Raw genomic sequence first — 18296 nt, 5'->3', positions numbered from 1 at the left:
AAAAGGGGAAAAAGGGAAAAGGGGAAAAAAGGGAAAAGGGAAAAAAAAGGGAAAAGGGAAAAAAAGGGAAAAGGGAAAAGGGAAAAGGGAAAAGGGAAAAGGGGAAAGGAAAAGGAAAAGGAAAAGGAAAGGAAAGGAAGAAAGAAACTGTAACTAAGACACTCTATTACCCAAATGTTGGGATTACAAAACAAATGAGTGCCGGGCCTGTAATCCCAGCACTCTGGGAGGCAGAGGCATGTGAATTTCTGAGTTTGAGGCCAGCCTGGTCTACAGAGTGAGTTCCAGGACAGCCAGGGCTACACAGAGAAACCCTGTCTCCCAAAACCAAATACAAAAAACCAAAAAAATAAAAATAAAAAAATAAAACAAATGAATGTGGTTTTTGTAATGCTAGGGACTGAACCCAGGACTCATACATGCTACCAACTGATGTCCATGCCCAGCAAGAAACTTCTGATTTTTATGTGCACTTAAAGCCAATGGCAAGTTTTCCTCTCCTCCTTCGCACTCTATTTTCTAAGAGAAGCACTTTACCCAGTGAGCCGTCTCCCAGCCCCAGCAGCAGCATCTTAGGCTCATCTCAGGTCCTGCTGTCAAAATGTTGCAGGATATTTCCTGTCCAATCACATCAGGGCAGTGGAAGGCCTGTGATTGGACAGGAAAAGGGAGGCAGAGCTAGGAGTTGGGAGAGGTCTCAGGAGAGGTCACAAGTCAGAGAACCAGGATGGCTTCTGACGTTTTTCTGTGTGTTTTCATAAGGTTAGAAATATTGGGATAAAGCTTTATCACTTTTAATTGGCTCTGGAATTACTGTATTGGCATCTTTTAATTGTGTTAACAATATACATAAATCTAAGTGGCTAACTAAATAAGCACTAAGAGTCACGTTTCTACCAGGTATTGGAGGTGAAAGGTGACAGACCATGGGATGTGTGGACAAGCTAGCGAGATGAACTCTCGAGACACCAGGGATATGGCCATGCTGGCAGGACTTCTAGGGAGCTGGGGTCACATGGAGCAGGACCCCAACAGGACATGCATGGTATTGTGCCATGGTGGGACAGGAGAATTGGCAGGTCAGTATTTTTAAATATTTTCTGCAACAAAAAAAAAAAGCTACCCACACATCTTCTGCTCCAGACTGAGCTATATTGAGGTCAAATATGCAACTCCTTAACTCTACAGATACCTCATTCAGGGTAACAGATTCTTGGAGCTTCTGTTGCTCTGGCTACTCAGAAACAAGCAAATTGTTGACGAAGAGCAATGCAAGTTGTTACTAAGCCTATTCAGACCTAGTGGCCTTTCTTGTGGTGCTGGTTAGCAATAACCTTAGATATGAAGATGAAAGGCCTAAAAGAGTTTCAAAGAGCATTTAAAATACTGAAAGTTAACAATTCTGCCTTTAAAAGATCTGTGCAAACTGAGAGTGCTGGCACACAGCGCTTGAGAAGCTGAGGCAGGAAGACTGAGTTCAAGGTCAGTCTGAGCTACAAAGAGTTCTAAGACAACCTAGGACATATAACAAGACCCTACTTAAAAAAAAAAATCCAGACAATACAATACACAGTAGGGATTTGCATCAAGTACATTATATGCTACTGTCATTTCCCACAAGTCCATAACAAGAGGGCCCTGGTGCTGAGTGAAAAGACAAATCAGAGAAATAAGTCATTTTAGGAGGAAGACAGACACTATACCTGGCTCTTAGCTGCTGCTCCAACTGAACGATTCTTAGGACCAAAAGAAACACAAGCCCTAGAAAATAAAAACATTTAGGAATCAGACTTTATTATAATACATCTGAAACCCCAGCAGGTAAGATCTGAGTATCACTTAAAATCCATGGGTCATTTTTAAACTTTTGAATTAAAATATAATTACATCATTTTCTCCCTCCTACAATCCTTCCTACACCTTTCCCAGCCTCCTTAAATTTGTGGCCTCTTTTAATTATTATTTTTATTTTGTTTTTTTAAAGATTTATTTATTTATTTTATGTATATGTGTACACTGATGCTCTCTTCAGACACACACCAGAGAATGGCATTGAATCCCATTACAGATGGTTGTGAGCCACCATGTGGTTGCTGGGAACTGAACTTAGGACCCCCTAGGAGAGCAGTCAGTGCTGAGCTATCTCACTGAGCTATCTCATTGGATCTCCCTGAATCCTGTCATTTCAAAGCTGGAGCACAGGTCTTGATAACCACCTGTTTAAAATACTAAAGAGAGGTGGATAGGACAAAAACTGCCACCCTAACCTTCCACTTTCTCTTCTTTCCTCCTTTGTTAACAGTGACTTTATGGGTTGCTTACTTCATATATTTACCCAATTTACCCTCAGAAGCATCCTATCTTACCTCCTTTATCAGAGAAAGGGACTCTCATCAGTACAGTAAGTTGATTCCTCTAGGGTCTGAAAGTGATGGACTCAGACCATGTCTGTGTACCGCATTTGCCAGCCCTGACCCTCTCTAACCCTCCTGAATATGAAACTTCATTTTTCCAATTCAGCAGAGTAAGGATTAACAGTCCTGGAGGGGCCATCAAGCATGACAGCCTACATTTAATCTCCAGGCTCCACAAGGTGGAAGTGAACTCATTTGCCATAAGCTGCTGTCTTCTGAGCCCCACAGGCACACCGTGGTATCGGCACACAATCATGAGCACACACAAAATAAAGATATATTAAAATATTTACATTATACTAATGGTAGGAGTTGGAGAGAATGTGAGGCCTCCCTCTCTGGGCTTCAGAGGCTAAGAACCCTATAAGCTCATCTACCAGGTGGCACAGACCTCTGTGTGCTATACTGTCCCATGGCAAACAACACAGCCAGAGAGCTCAAGAGCCTTTCTCTGAATCCTGAGCTTTTTGTTTAGGTCTAGACAGAAGTAGTTCCTTCTTAAAAAGAGCAGGTGCCAAGCTTTAAAAGAAAAGAGGAGGAGGAGAAGGAGAAGAAGAAATCTAAGAAACCACTTAAATGCCCTATCACAAGCCACACTGCCCTTTAAAAAAATAGCCCAAGCAACTTTACCCCACTAATCCCACTCCAAAAAGGTTGCCTAGCCTAACCCTTGGCAAACTTCCATCTTTCTACAAATCACCAGACCTAACTTCTGAACTATACAAGACCACAATCCCCACAATCCCAACATAATCCCATATTTCCTGTAGTTTGTTCAAACTCTAATCTCAAAAGTATTAAGTCTCAGGGGTGAGGGAAGGCAAGTGACCAGAATTTATTATATACCTGGATGAAACTGTTGAAGAAGAATTAGCTGAGGGTGCAGCTCAGTGGTAGAGACTAGACCAGATACCTGAGATCACATGACATCCTGGGTTCAAATTAACGTGAGAGGGGAAAGGACCAGTAACATGAATAGAAGGTGCCCTGGCAATGCCCTCAGCATATATTGTAGGAATTTGTCTCACTGGGTTCTGAGGGTGGGAGATGAAATTGAGGTGAAAGAATATGGGGAGCAGGTGTCCAGCAAGAGTGAGGTGGAGGAAGGGGTAAGTATGTCCAAATTACATGGTATATATACATAAAATTCTCAAAGAATCATTACAGTACAGCAGACTTGCAGCACTTCCACTCGGCCATCTCTATGGGCGATAGATACAAGCATGGACAAGTTGCAGAAGCTCTACAAAAGGAAACTATGGGCGTCTTTCTAGCTGGGCGACTCCCAGTCTGAAATGTAGTTTACTTATGTGATATTGGGGAAATTACAGCATCGATCTCAATACACTGCTAAAGATCAATTTTGATTATCCACTTCTAAAGAGCTCATATCACAGACTGGAAATACCATAAATAAAAAAATAACAGCTATTACAGCTTCAAAAGCCATACAGACTAGATTACATACAAAAAATATGCCAAATTGTTTGCTCTGAAAATTGACTTTCCAAGCTGTCCTCTAAAAGTCTAATCACCGATCTTTCTTTAAAATTATTTATACTTGCTCACCTTAAAAAGTCATTCAAGTCAAGTGTTTTATAAACAGCTAGTAAATTGCAACCCCAGAATTCAAAATCAGGGCTGTTAAAAGACTGCAGATAGTAAGCATCTGTGCTTTTGTTTTATGTGCAAGGGTGTTTCGCCTGTAGTTATGTCTTTACACTTTACTACAACCAGTCAACCTGCACAAACCCCTAGAAACAATCACACAACTACAGCCTGACAATATTTTCTCTTCCATTCTAAATTAAAAACTGCCACTACAGGAAACTAATTCACATTTAAGCTCAAGATCCTCTATCCTAAACTGTAAATCTTACAAACTATCCCTTTTCAGGCAGAGAACATTTGCTCTTTTTTAGATGAGATACTAGCCAAATACTTATGCATTTCAACAGGCTAAGTAAGATGAATGCAGAGATCCTTAAACACAGGTTCATGTAATTGAGTGCAGAGAGAATTTAGCACATTAAAAGAAAACATTACTCTAACTCACTTTCTTCAACAGACTTGTCTCTTCAACAGGTAATGCTTATTATTCTCTTAAAGAGTACTGTCTGGTTACTGGCCTTAAACTAGAACTAGAAAATAACAGAAAGTTAATATCAAATAAGCCAAGTAACTCAGATTTTAAGATTTGCAGTCCTGCCAGGCGGTGGTGGTGCACACCTATAATCCCAGCACTCTGGGAGGCAGATGTTGGAGGCCAGCCTGGTCTACAGAGTGAGCTCCAGGACAGGACAGCCAGGACTATACAGAGAAACCCTGCCTCAAAAAAATAAAATAAAAAAATAAAAAAGGATCTGCAGTTCCTAAATTGGATGTGGCACAATACACCCCTTTAATCCAAACACTCAGTAGGCAGAAGCAGGTAGATGTCTGTAAATTCAAAAACAGCTTGGAACATACTGAGTTATGGCTATATAGAAAAACCATGTCTCATGGAGACATGGCTAGAGAGATGGCTCAGAGATTAAGAGCACTGACTGCTCTTCTGAAGGTCCTGGGTTCAAATCCCAGCAACCACACGGTGGCTCATAACCATCCATAATGAAATCTAACGCCCTCTTCTGGTGCTGTCTGAAGATAGCTACAGTGCACTTAGATACAGTGTACTTAAACATAAATAAATCTTTTAAAAAAAAATTCTCAAAAGTCTGCAACTCCTAAATTGAACAAATTCTTAGCAAGCATTACACATTTAAAGAAAATGTGCAGGGCCAGCAAGAGAGCTCAGCAGCTAGACAATTACTATCCAACCTGAGGACTGGCATAATAACCACAAGACTGAAGCCAACTCCCAGACTGTCCTCCAACCCCCGCAACACACATATACACACATAAAATTACATAAATAAAAAATTAAGGGTGGGTGGGGGGGGGCTAGACAGATGGCTCTGAACTGAAAGCACTTGCTGCTCATGAGGAGAACACAGGTTTGGTTCCCAGCACCCCATAGCAACTCAGAACTGTTTATAACTCCAGTTCCAGGGAATCATAAATGCACTCTGGCCTCTCCAAGGGCACTACACATATATGGCAGTGTAGTCAAAACACCCATACACATTAAAAACAGGTAAAATGTTTTTAACAGTGCACAAATGTCCATGGTTTTATCTTAGTGTCGTTATAATATAATTAAGAGAGTATTACTCAAAAATACAAATGTCCAGATATGGCAGCTCACTCCTGCATCAGTGCTCAGGAAGCTGAGGCAGGAGGATCATGAATTTGAGCCCACTCTTGCCTGGACAACACAAGACTGTCTTCAAAGAGAGAGAGAAAAATACAAAAACAGACTACTGGCAAATATTCTGGTGCTATACTATTATTCTAGGCACTGAGTCAAGAAAAAGAGCAGGCCAGATATACTGGTGTACACAAACAACCCCGCACTCAGCGAGTAGAAGCTGAAGGAACTCGGGGTCACGCTTGGCTACCCAGTTCAATACCTTTGTGACGTTATGGTAGAACTCCTCCAAGCTGTCTCTGACCTCCACACACACACACCATGGCAAGTATGCTCAAGAAAACATGCACAATACCAGAGCAAGATATTAAGTTTAAATGTTTACTCAAAAGCTGCTCATTTCGCTCCCATTGCTACCAACACAAGGAGAAACCAAATACTACAGGCAATCTCCTTGGTACAAACCTCTTTGCTTTTCTCATATCCATTCTCACTCTCTCAGAAGCCACTTCTCTTTGCTTTTTGAGTCGGGGTCTGTGTAGCAAAAGAACTTGCTCTGTAGACAAGGCTAGGCAAGCCTCAGATATCATCTGCCTGCTTCTGCCTCAAGTGTGGTGGGATTAAAGACAAGTTGTCAAACACAATTTTAAACTTTCCACTGCACCAACATGAGAAATTGTAACCATTCCCCAAGCCTTGACTCAAGTTGTGCCACCATCCTCTCAATCAGGACTTCCCAACTGCTCAAATAACTCCTTCAAAACCCCCATGGCCTCCATGTAACTGGGGCCTACCTTCCAGGTCACAAAACGCCCCTCCAACTGCAGCCCCCCACTTAGTTATGTCTGTTACACTCTCACCATATTCTGTACTTTTCCACCTTGTTCACGAGATAGTAACAGTATGCTCTTGTATAGCCTGTGGCTTTTTCCATTACCATGCCCATGATGGCAAGACTATTTTGTTCATCAAGGTATCTCCAGTGCTTGACAGCCACATGGTCATCCTACATAATCTACTAAAACAAAGGAGATGGAAATGCAAAGAATCGCTACTCCTCGGGTTCAAATAAATCAAGTACACAGAACTTCATCTACTTTTTTTTTGGTTTTTTTGGTTTTTTTGGATTTGGTTTTTTGTCTGTATAGCCCTGGCTGTCCTGGAACTCACTTTGTAGACCAGGCTGGCCTCGAACTCAGAAATCCGCCTGCCTCTGCCTCCCAGAGTGCTGGGATTACAGGCATGCACCACCACTGCGAGTGTTAAACTAAAAATGAGGTGCATTTGTCATAGCCAAACTACTCTCACCTTGTAGGCCTACAACACAGGCTCCGCATACTTGTAAGACCTAAATCCATTCCACAACCTGAAAAGACAGTTTGCTGTTCCAATTTAAGGCCAAGCTTCCAGCATAGAAATCTGTTAATCAAATGCATGGTGCAGAGTATTTAAATGAAGCCACACACAGTAGTGCACACCTATGATGCCAGCACTCTGGAGGCTGCAGTTCTGTACTTCCTTCAAAGCTAGCCTAAGATGGGGCCTTATCTTAAACTACAGCAGGGTGTGGAGGTACACACCTTTACTCCCAGCACCTTCTGCAGCGAGTTCTAGGACAGAGAGAGCTAAGTATCCTGTCTTAAAAACAAACAAACAAACAAAAAAAAGCCCCAAGTCGGGTGATGAAAGAAAATACACAGGAAAACTAAGGCAAAATAAGTGCGCATGCAGTGTGCACACACAATCTCAGGATCTACTTAATGACCCGTTCAGTCTTTATGCAAATCTAACTGCCATCAGAAAACAACTCAAGAAGTTTCAAATAATGAAACTCATGCCAAAACTGCCACAGCTGCCGTCCAAGAGAGGGCCAGGCTAAGGCAATCTGAAGGAAGGATAGGAGCAAGTGTTTCCCAAGCCTCAGGCTCCTTCAGGTCAAGCCTCTGTCCATCGCCCGACTAAGTATGTTCCGCTCTAAGCACATGAGGACCAAGAAGCCAGATTCTTCAGCTCAGCCTGTTCAAATTCCTTGGAAGATGATCTTCCCAAAAAAGTGAGGAACCAGGGGGTTCATTATCAAATATGAGATTAGCGCTAAAATGCCTAGAAGCAAAATTTTTAACTTTTCAAAAAAACAGTATACTTCTGTAGAAATACTAATCATAATACCTAGTTTAAAAATGACAAATGGAACACAGAGCTTGACAACTGGGGTGGGAGGGAATGTGGACATTGCCTTTGATAATGGTACCAGAGTTTTGTAGCAGTGAACTTTTGAATTGGGTGACAATAGCTTAGTTGGTAGTGTTTGTTTTATATGCACGAAGCCCTTGATTCAAGCCCCAATGTACATACAACTGGGTATTGTGATATACCTGTACACTTGGGAGATGGAGGTAGGAGGATTAAGAGTCATTCCCAGACACAAAGTTATTTCAAAACAGCCTGGGATACAGGAAACCTGCCTCAGAAGATTGGTTAAAAACACCAGATGAAAACAATGATCTGAGACTGTGAACCTAGAAACAGAGCTTCTTCCAAAGTCTGTCTAAAGGAATTCAATAGATAAAAATCTTTATTTAAGACAGAGCTTTCTTTCTTCTCTTTGTAGCCCTGCCTGTCCTGGAACTGCTCTGTGAACCAGGTTGGCCTCGAACTCACAGCAATCAGTCTGCCTCTGCCTCTCGAGAACTGTGATTAAAGGACTGTGCCACCAGTGACGGATTTTTAAAAAAAAATTAGCACACCTGTAATCCCAGATGCTGGGAGTCATAAGTATTATAAAAATTTTAGGTCATCCTGGGCTACGTGTGGAAAAAACTACATACATTTAAAAGATAGACTCCCTTTTACTCCGGCAAGATCTGGGTGAGTCATCTTTTTTGCACATTTGTCTATACTGGTCCCATAACTTCATGTAAGTTCTAGAAGTCAAAGTGAGCCCTTGAGTCATACATTAACAATTGTGGCAACCTTCCGGCTGGGACTCATTAGCATGAAAAACTAATGCTACTAAGGAATAGGTGAGCAACTCAATATCCAGAAACGAATGGAGGGAGTCAAAACGCATCGACTTTATTAAATCTCGTTATGTATCCTGGCCACCCCAGGTTGCACGCTGCCGGAAAAAAGGGCCTGAGCCATGGGTACTCAAGACTCCATATCTTCCGGGCGCCACCCCGCCCCCACTCACGTGGGACTCAGACCACTTCCCAGTCCCGAGGCCACGATCTGCAAGTTAACTTTTATTATATGCTCGCCGTGTGCAGAGTTCGGACCTCTATTGGGTTCAACTAGTTCAGCAAGCCCTGGGCCTAGTTTCAGACCTAACCACCCAACCCCCCCCCAAAAAAAAAGAGGCGAGAGCGGTCCATCCTACGGTCTCAGGCCCGCCTTCTCTTTCAGTTCCTACTCATGCCCTCCGCCGATCTGAGTACCGGCTCAAAGCCTTCGTTTGGCCCGCGCGAAAGGCCTCGTGCCTGGCGCAAGCCCAGGCTCTGAAGCAGGTGGCAGCCGCGGGCGACCCGGCACTCGGTGGGGGTCTCCTGCGGACCCTCGACTGGAAAGCGAGGCGACCCCGCCAGCCAAGCCCACACTTACGGCGTGCAGCGGTCGCTATACTCATTAGCGATCGTCTCGATGCCGCCGGCGCGGGCCACAGCGACATAGCAGCTCTGAAAGCCCAGGTCTATGCCCACTACCGACATGGCGCCGGCTACTGCTCGGGCTCGGGCCCAGGGCCGGCCGCCGACACTGCACACGGAACCCGGAGGGGCTGGCGCGTGGAGAGTGCGAGCCGCGTGGGCTGATGGAGCACCGCGGCTAGGCGGGCGAAGCCAGACGAAGGTCCACGAGGATGCTTCGGTCCTTGAAAAGGACGGGCTTCTAACCGCTCAGGCCGGCTCCGGCTCCACGGCCGCAGAGGAGGCGCCGGTAGCGGGGGCGGAGAAGATCTCGAAGGCTCTCGTTGCGACAGGAGCAAGGTTGCAGCGCGAGAACTGCGCTGGAACGGAATGTTCTCGCGAGATCCCAACTCAGACGCTTTTCCTCCCGAGGCTCCTCCCGTATGACGAGGTATTGCGTCACGTCCTGGCACAGGAAGCCGGAGAGGAAGTGGTCAACTGAGCCTGCGCGGAGAAGCCCCCATGGCCTCATTGAACCACAGAGCGCCTCCCATCCATTAGTTAGGCGAGCGGGAGTGAGACAATACTTCGGAGAGCTGCTTTGAGCCCACTTCCGCCGTCCTTGTCACCGCGGAGGAACTTCCGGAAGTGACTTCGCAGGCCCTCGGCAGGTTTTTTTTTAAAGGCCCTACAGTGAACTCGAGTTAATCCTGCGGGTCCTCTGTTTCATCTTGTCTCTACGTCAAACTCAGTGTTAAAAACAAGCGATAACAAAGAGGAGAGGAACCCACTCTTCCACCTACTTTTAACCACTCACTTCCCTAGATCAGATGAGGGACCTTTCAATCATTGATGTTGTCCCTGAACGGGACACAAGAGTCTAGATAACATGCAGTGGAGGCCTAAGACCAGTGTCATGTTTATGTGAATCCTAATACATACATTATTATATAGAGTAGGTGGGAAGGGGACAAAAACCTCACGCAGGCCAGCCTCCAAGAATGACCTTGAAACTCTAAAGCACTTGTCTGTCCTCAGTGCTGAGATTACAGGTACCCACCATACCTGAGTTAAACTAGAGACTCTAAAACTATAGTGACCTCTACTTCAGCCAGTTGCTGAGACCTGGTGAGGAAACCAGCTTCAAAGCATTTCTGATAATCTACCCACACAGATTGCAGAAGGAAAAATCCTGAGTTTGCCAGTTTGTGGCTGAGGATATAGTTCCGTGCTAGAACACTGGCAGGCTCAAGACCTTAGATTGGATCCCCAACACCACAAAATTGTAAGAATTTTTAACTTTCACTTATTTGTAACCTCTTTTTTAAAGGTGCCTGACAGTGTAAATTTCAAGTACACAATAAACTGTGCCGGAGAGATAGCGCCACAGTTAATATTTGCTGTGAAAGGGTTTGAGCTGGCAGTGGTGGTGCATGCCTTTAATCCCAGCATTTGGGAGACAGAGGCAGGCAGATTTCTAAGTTCGAGGCCAGCCTGGTTTACAGAGTTCCAGGACAGCCAGGACTACACAGAGAAACCCTGTCTCGGAAAAACAAAAACAAAAAAAAAAAAAAGACTGGGGTTTGAATCCCACCACACCTGTCATCTAGAACCTAGCAGGACAAAAACAAGAGGAGCTCCCTGACTACTGCCTAGTCCAAAAACTAGAGCTCCAGTTTCAGAGATAGACCCTGCCTCCAAAATTTACATCAGAGACTATCTGTTCTCAAGCCATGCAGCACATGGCCAGCCTCACAGCACGGGGATGCACACACACACACACACCCTGGATTATCACCATCAGGAGGGAGCAAAGGGATTCTAGTCAAAGGTAGTAAGTGAGTGTTAATAACCTAAAGGCCTCAGCACCTGAGAAACTCCCTTCGGGTAGTCAGGAGCAGGAAGGCTCCAGACCCTGGAGCAACATGTCAGACTCCTGGCATAGATGCCAACATAGTAAGGACTCTACCAAAATGTCTGAACATGGGAAAGCAGAAAATAGGTCTGCAGAAAAATCTTCCCACCCAAAAGTTCCTTCTGTTGCCCTATAAAATCCCAAGCCCCAAGAGACCTGACACAGTCTCCACTCCCAAGGAAGAAGAAAATCTGCCCTTCAGTTGTTCTGATTAAGGTATGGTTCTGATCCTGTGAGAGATTGGTCTTCCCTTTTATATCCACATCACCTCGATCAATCCTGATGTAACAATGAGAGTTATAGGCATAAAATGGTGGCGACTCAGAAGACCTTCCACAAAAGAAAAAGGCCGAGGTAGAGGGAAAACTAGCAATACATTATTCAGTATGGTTTGAACAGTAAGAGGTTTTTGTTTTTGTTTTTTTTTAAGATTGATTTACTTATGTATATGAGTTCACGTTGCTCCCTTCAGACACACCAGAAGGGGGCATCAGATCCCATTACAGATGGTTGTGAGCCATCATGTGGCTGCTAGGAATTGAACTCAGAACCTCTGGACGAGCAGTCAGTGCTCTAAACCTCTGAGCCATCTCTCCAGCCTCCAGAAAGGGTTTGTTAAATTGCATTTATCAATCTATCTATGTGCCATGGTGTAACTGTAGAGATCAGAGGACAACTGTGAGTTCCAGGGATTGAACTCAGGCATGAAGCTTGGTGGCACCTGCAGAGTCTTCTGGCCAACCCTTATATCATATGACCTACAGTAAGTTTTATATTGCCGGAGGACAGATCCAGTAAGAGCAATCACCCAAAAAGCTAATGTCCAAGCAAACAAAGCACTTTACTATTCCTTTGAAGAAGGAGTCTCTCTGAATGTATTGCTGCATCGGGAGGCATTTCATTAATTAGTAGCCAAAATGGTACCACTGTTAAATTTGACCGTTACTAGAAGATTCTCACATTTGAACTAAAGACAATAACCAGATGCTACTGGAAAGGGTAATAGGGTTTTATAAATGAATACAAGAAAAGCCTTTAGAAAATAGAGAGAGTAGGGAGAGTGGCCGGCTCCTGTAATCCCAGCAGTTCAAGGCTGAGGCAACAGGAGCAGGAGGAGATCAGGGTTAAAGGACAGCCTGGACTACAGGAGACCTTGAAAAGAAAGAGCAACACAGTCAAAAGCCAAAAGGAGCAGAGCGTAGATGTCCATGCCTGTAATCCCATACTCAGAAGGCAGAGGCAGAAGGACCAGGCCAGCCCAAGGACAACAGAATAAATTTAAGGCCAACGTGGGTGACAGAAAACTATAGCCATAAATAAGTGTAAAAATAATCTGAATGTCTAATAATGGCTGAGTGGGGTTTTTTGTTGTTTAATAAGTATTGGGGTTTGAACCTAAGGGCTTTGCACAATAAATGAATTTTTTGACTGATACAAGTGTGTGTATATATGTATATATTATATATGTAAAATATGTACATATATTGAAATCTGCAGCCTTAAAAAAATGAATGAAACAGAGTCAGGTGTGGTAGCACAGATCTTTTATCCCAGTACTCAGAGACAGAGGCAAGTAGATCTGAGAGTTCAAGGGTAGCCTGGTCTACATAGTGAGATCCTGTGCCAAAACAAACAATAACTACAACACAGACAAACCCTGAAACATGACAAAGGAGAGAAGCCGAACTCCACTGGGGAAATTGTGCATGACTCCACTCTGTGATGGACTCAGAACGGCCCAATGGGATACTTACAGAGGGCAACAAAGTGTGAGTCCAGAACCTGGAGAGTTACTGTGTCAGAACAGTTTCCCTTATGATGAAAATGTCAGTGATGTTGACGAAACCTTGTGAATATATTTGGTGACACCGGTGTGAAAATTTAAGGCAGGGTCACATGTGGCCCAAGACAGTTTTAAACTCTGGGTTTTTCCTGGGGGTGGGGGGGAGGTTGTTTTGATTTTGAGTTTGGGTTTTGTTGTTGTTGTTTTGAGACAGGGTTTTTCTGTTTAACAGAGCCCTGACCATCCTAGAACCCACTCAGTAGACCAGGCTCCACCTGCCGCTGCCTCCCTAGTGCTAGGATTAAAAGCACGTGACCACCGACTTAAATGGTAAATTGTATGTTACAGATTTTTTTCTTAAATTTTTTCAGTTTTACTTTATGCATATGAGTGTTTTGCCTGCATTTATGTCTGTGTCCCATGTGTATTCCTGGTGCCCTCAGAGGTCAGAAGATGGATCCCAAGAAACTGGAGTTGGGGATCGTTGTGAGCCACCATGTGGGCTCTGGGAATCAAACCCAGGTCTACAAGAATTCTTAACAGCAGAGCAATCTCTCCAGCCCCTACATTTTTTTCAATTTATTTATGCGCATGGGTGTTTTATCTGCATATATGTATGTGCATTGTGCCTGCAGAGACCAAAAGAGGATGTCAGATTTCCAGAACTGGAGTTAGAGATGATTGTGAGTTGCCTAATGGGTGCTGGAAAATCAAATCACAGTCCTCTGGAAGAGTGGCCAGTGTTTTTAAGTACTGAGTATTCTTTCCAGCCACATTACATACTCTGTATAGCAATTTTTAGAGGTTTGAGGAAGTCAGTGTGGATGGTGTTATATACCTATTTGTCCAGCTATTTGGAAAGCTAAGTAAAAAATTCCCTTTTGGGAATTTTGTCATGGCAAACACCTGACATAATAATATGAACTTAGATAATCCTGAACTTAGAGAAAGCAGCAGCATCAGAACTTCAAAATCAGTCTCAGCTACATCAAACATTCAAGGTCAGCCTGGTCTACAGAGAGTCTGTCTTGATTTTGTAGTTTGTGTATATTTTTATTCAGGGAGGAGCAGGATTATAATATGCAAGCCTAAACTGGGCAGTGGTGGCGCACGCCTGTAATCTCAGCACTCTGGGAGCCAGAGGCAGGCAGATTTCTGAGTTCGAGGCCAGCCTGGTCTACAGAGTAAGTTCCTGGACAGACAAACCCTGTCTCGAAAAAGCCAAATCCAAAAAAAAAAAACAAAAAACAAAAGAAAAACAAAAATAATAATAATATGCAAGTCTAGCTAGCTGTAACTCACTATATAGAAAGGGCTGGCCCTGAACTCACAGATCTAAGTGTGTCTGCCCCACAAGTACTGGGTTTATAGGCAGATAGACAGACACCACCATTCCTGTGAGACCTTGTTGTAAGAACAAACAAAAAGGATCCCTTTGGACCCAAGAGTTCAATGCTACCCTGGTTAGCATAGAAAAAAACACCTCAAAAAATAAAATCAGCTAACCTTTTTTTAAGGTTGGCCTTGATCTTCCTTCCTCTTGATTTTCTCCTGCCTGTAGGAGGAGACACAGAGCCCTATGACTGTGTTGGTTTTACTTATGACAGAGTCCTGTCTCATCTGAGTTATCAAGTGCTGGGCAGAGTCCAGGCTGCGTCGCCCAAAGTGACCTAACAACCTGAAAGATTTACTACCTTCTTCTGGTAGCACAGATGTTTAATTCCAGCACTTGGGAGGCAGAGGCCAGAAGATCTTTGTGAGTTTAGAGCTAGCCTGGTCTACATGGTAAGTTACAGTCTAATCAAAGTTATGGAGTAAGACTCTATTTAAATTAAAGAAGAGGGGAAGAAGATGAGACTCTATCTGCCTTTGCTTGGAAGCCTTCCTCCAACCTTTGGCTAAACCACTAAAACACTGTTTTATAAATACATATACATATACATAAACATATACATATACATATATATATACATATCCCAGTTTTATACCCAACATGCCCTATTGGCCTACTACTATTTTCCATTCAGAATGTCACAACCCAAGCTGGGAAATAGTGGTGCACATCTTTAATCCCATCATTCAGGAAACCTCTTATGAGTTCAAGGCCATCCTGGTCTACAAATTGAGGACAGCCAGAGTTGTTACACAAAGAAACCCTCTCTTAAAAAACAAAAACAAAAAAAAGGCCATAGCCCTATCTTTTTAACAATTTGTCTTTCTCAAAATATATCAGTCCCAGAGTACTCATCCTGCTAAAAATAGTTTCCTGGATCATCAAACTTATAGCTCAAGAGGCTATTCTGGGACATTTAAATACACAAAGTCAAAAAAGTTATTTGAGAATTGTGAAGAATCTGAATGGCAGGGTTCCCAGAGTCTCAACTGCACAGCCGTGGAGTTTCCAAGACTGGTGGTGCTGGAGGCTCTGTGTTAGCACACAGGTTTTCATCCAGCAAGCCTCCTGAACACTTTAGAAACAGGAAGTTAACCTGGTTGTTTTTCTCTGGTACAGCTTAGTTCTGGTTAAACTTAGTTCTAAGCAATGAAAAACAATGCTTGTTTATTTTTAAATACACAGCATTCATAAGATACCCACAAAGAGACTGAAAGTTCTCAGTCAGTTGAGAACTCATAATCCTCACCCACCAAGTGGTCACTGGCATCCCTGGCCTTCTGCCAATCACTAGTGTATGATGAAGCTCCGTGATTGAGTAATGAGATCCTCCCGGCCTCCCCCACCTCACAGTGAGGGGGACAGTGGACTTCAGTCAAAGCAACTCCATGTTCTTAAATTCCAGAACTCCAGCTGGGCAGTGGTGGCACACCTGTAATCCAGCACTTTCAGAGGCTAAAAAAGAGAGTGAGTTTGAGGGTAGCTTTGGCTACATGGTAAACTCCAGTCCAGCCTGGGACATACAAGAAGAGTCTGTCTAAACAACAACAAAGACAGGTCAGGCTGAGAAAAGATAGTTGAGCAGAGTTTAGTCACCAGTTGTTTTCACTGCCCCAGTTTCCTGTTATGCTTTTCTGATACAAACACTGGGTATGGTTCAGTTACACAGTGCTTGCAGGACGTGCACAAAGCCCTGAGCCCTATGCCCAAGTACTACATAAACTGACCTGATGTTGCATTCATAAGCCTACCACAGGGTTGTCATCCACCAAATAGTTTGAGGCTAGCCTGTGCTACATAAAACACATACCACCACCACCAAACCCTATGGTTCAATTCCATCCCATACCAGTGACATCCTTAGGTCATTACTCAACTCAAACTGTCTACTTCCTTAGCAGCACTATATGCCATTGAGTTCTTTCCCCAAAGCCACTAACTCTTGCCCTTTATTCAGGCTGTTCCTCCTACACATCTGCTCTGTAATGTCATTAGCAATCTCAGTCCTTTGCCTCTTCATGATCCTAAAATGCCAGGTGAACTTTGCACAGACTTCTACAGGCCTTATAAGCTGATAGGATCCTATTTAACTCTAAGCCCTTTGATCACCAATACTTTCCCTGGGGTGAGTCACAGTCTTTATCCATCCTTGCCTCAACCAGCCCCAAGCTGGGCCTTCTTCCATCTCCAGCAGCTGACATTCCAACTCTAAGCCTGAGTCCTGTCTGTTGGCCTTGTCAGCTGACAGCAGAACGGGCTCACTCCAGCTACCCCCAACCCCAGCAGCAGCCACTATCTAATTTCTACAATCGAAAGTTTCTTAGGAAAAAAAAAAAAAAGGACAGTGGTGGCACATGCCTTTAATCCCAGCACTTGGGAAGCAGAAGCAGGTGAATTTCTGAGTTTGAGGCCAGCCTGGTCTACAGAGTGAGTTCCAGGACAGTCAGGGATACACAGAAACCCTGTCTCGAAAAAACAAAAAATAAATAAAAAGTGTCTGGGCCATTTTTAATTTTGACACTCAGACTCGGCAAACCCTGGGCTGGTTTCCATCTAACCAAACCACAGTCCTCTTATCTCAGGAGGCAGCTCTCTTTGGTTCTTGATTAGTAACAATGATTTTAAGGCCTTGTGACCCTTATAATAGATTCAATTCCAGGATTTCTCACAAAGTGTGAGCAAGGGGCCCTAGGGCAGTGTTCAGTGATAGAGCATTCACGCAGCATGTAGGAAGACCCAAGTCTCACCCCTAGCGTTGGGGGAGAGACAAGCAGAGCTGGAGAGAGAAGCGAGGCAGAGTGCCTGTAATCTGACACAGGATCAGAGTTACATGGACTGGCCGAAGTTCACATGGCTCTCAGCCCAGACATTGCTTCACAACCAAAGGGGGCCGTCTGTTTTCTTGTTGTCATCTAGTTAATGGGCAAATGCAGTGTGAGTTCAAACTCTAAATATATCCCAGATGCTTACAGTTTGACACTTGGACAGCAGCAATGCACATCCGAACTTGGTCTCTAGGGAATGACACAAAAATGCAGTGATAGCTAAAGGCAAGAGCAGAAGCACCTGGCAAGGAGGCAGTGAGCTGAGCTGCGTGGAGCATCGGGAGTCTCCCTCAAGGCAAAGGCAAAGCCTCAGACAGGAAGCAAACAGCATCCAAAAGCAGCGTCCACTACAGACTCTGCGAAGAAGTGCAGAGCATCTGTACTCTTGAAATGCTTTGAAAAATAAACTCAAGCAGCTATCCAGCAAAGAGAGGAATGCAATAGAGTCATTTTTCTTCAGAAATAAGTAACTGAAACTGGGTGTGGAGGCACAGACCTGGGATCCCAGAATTTGGGACTGTGGAGGCAGGAGAGTCAGAAGTTCAATATCACCCCCAGCTTTATAGCAAGTTCAAAGTCAGCCAGTAAAACTGTATAACTGACACACACACACACACACACACACACACACACACACACACAGAGAGAGAGAGAGAGAGAGAGAGAGAGAGAGAGAGAGAGAGAAAGAGAGTTTGTAGTCCACTAAGCATGGATACTTATTTATAACATTTCAGTCAATATCAAAGGTTTGTTTATTTGGAGCAGGGGGCTGGAGAGTTGGCTCAGTGGTTAAGAGCACTTGCTGTTCTTCCAGACAACCTGAGTTCAGTTCCCATACACCCACTTTGATAGCATACAAGCACATGTAGTTATACTTCTAATGGGTTCAGCAGCTCTCTTATGGTCTCCATGGATTCCTGCGTACATGAGGCTATATACACACACATAAATATGCACACAAATAAAAAATTTTAAGTACATATTTTTAATTTTAAAAGTGTCATAGTTCAGTTGTCAACTTAACAAGAACCTAGAGTCACTTGGAATGAAGGAACCCCAAGAGAATAATCGTTCAGATCAGTTTAGGCTGTGA

The 18296-nt window shown here is 43.8% G+C and overlaps 1 protein-coding gene across 2 annotated transcripts in view; it reads right to left on the bottom strand.

The window, feature by feature from the left end:
• Positions 1–9688, bottom strand: part of Hspa4 (heat shock protein family A (Hsp70) member 4) — a 41560-nt gene extending 31872 nt beyond the window's left edge. Inside the window, exons 1-2 of one of the 2 annotated variants that reach the window (XM_052197282.1) lie at positions 9265–9688; positions 1704–1761 (exon numbers count right to left, since the gene is read on the bottom strand). In XM_052197282.1, coding sequence (XP_052053242.1) covers positions 1704–1761; positions 9265–9371 — 165 coding nt within the window. In that variant the 5' untranslated portion in view covers positions 9372–9688. The remainder of the gene's footprint in view (positions 1–1703; positions 1762–9264) is intronic. The other variant, XM_052197283.1, reaches the window with a different exon arrangement.
• Between the last annotated feature and the right edge of the window lie 8608 nt (positions 9689–18296).

Source organism: Apodemus sylvaticus, chromosome 10 (genome assembly GCF_947179515.1).
Source record: "Apodemus sylvaticus chromosome 10, mApoSyl1.1, whole genome shotgun sequence".
Taxonomy (NCBI): Eukaryota; Metazoa; Chordata; class Mammalia; order Rodentia; family Muridae; genus Apodemus; species Apodemus sylvaticus.
This window is presented reverse-complemented; position numbering and strand designations above follow the sequence as displayed.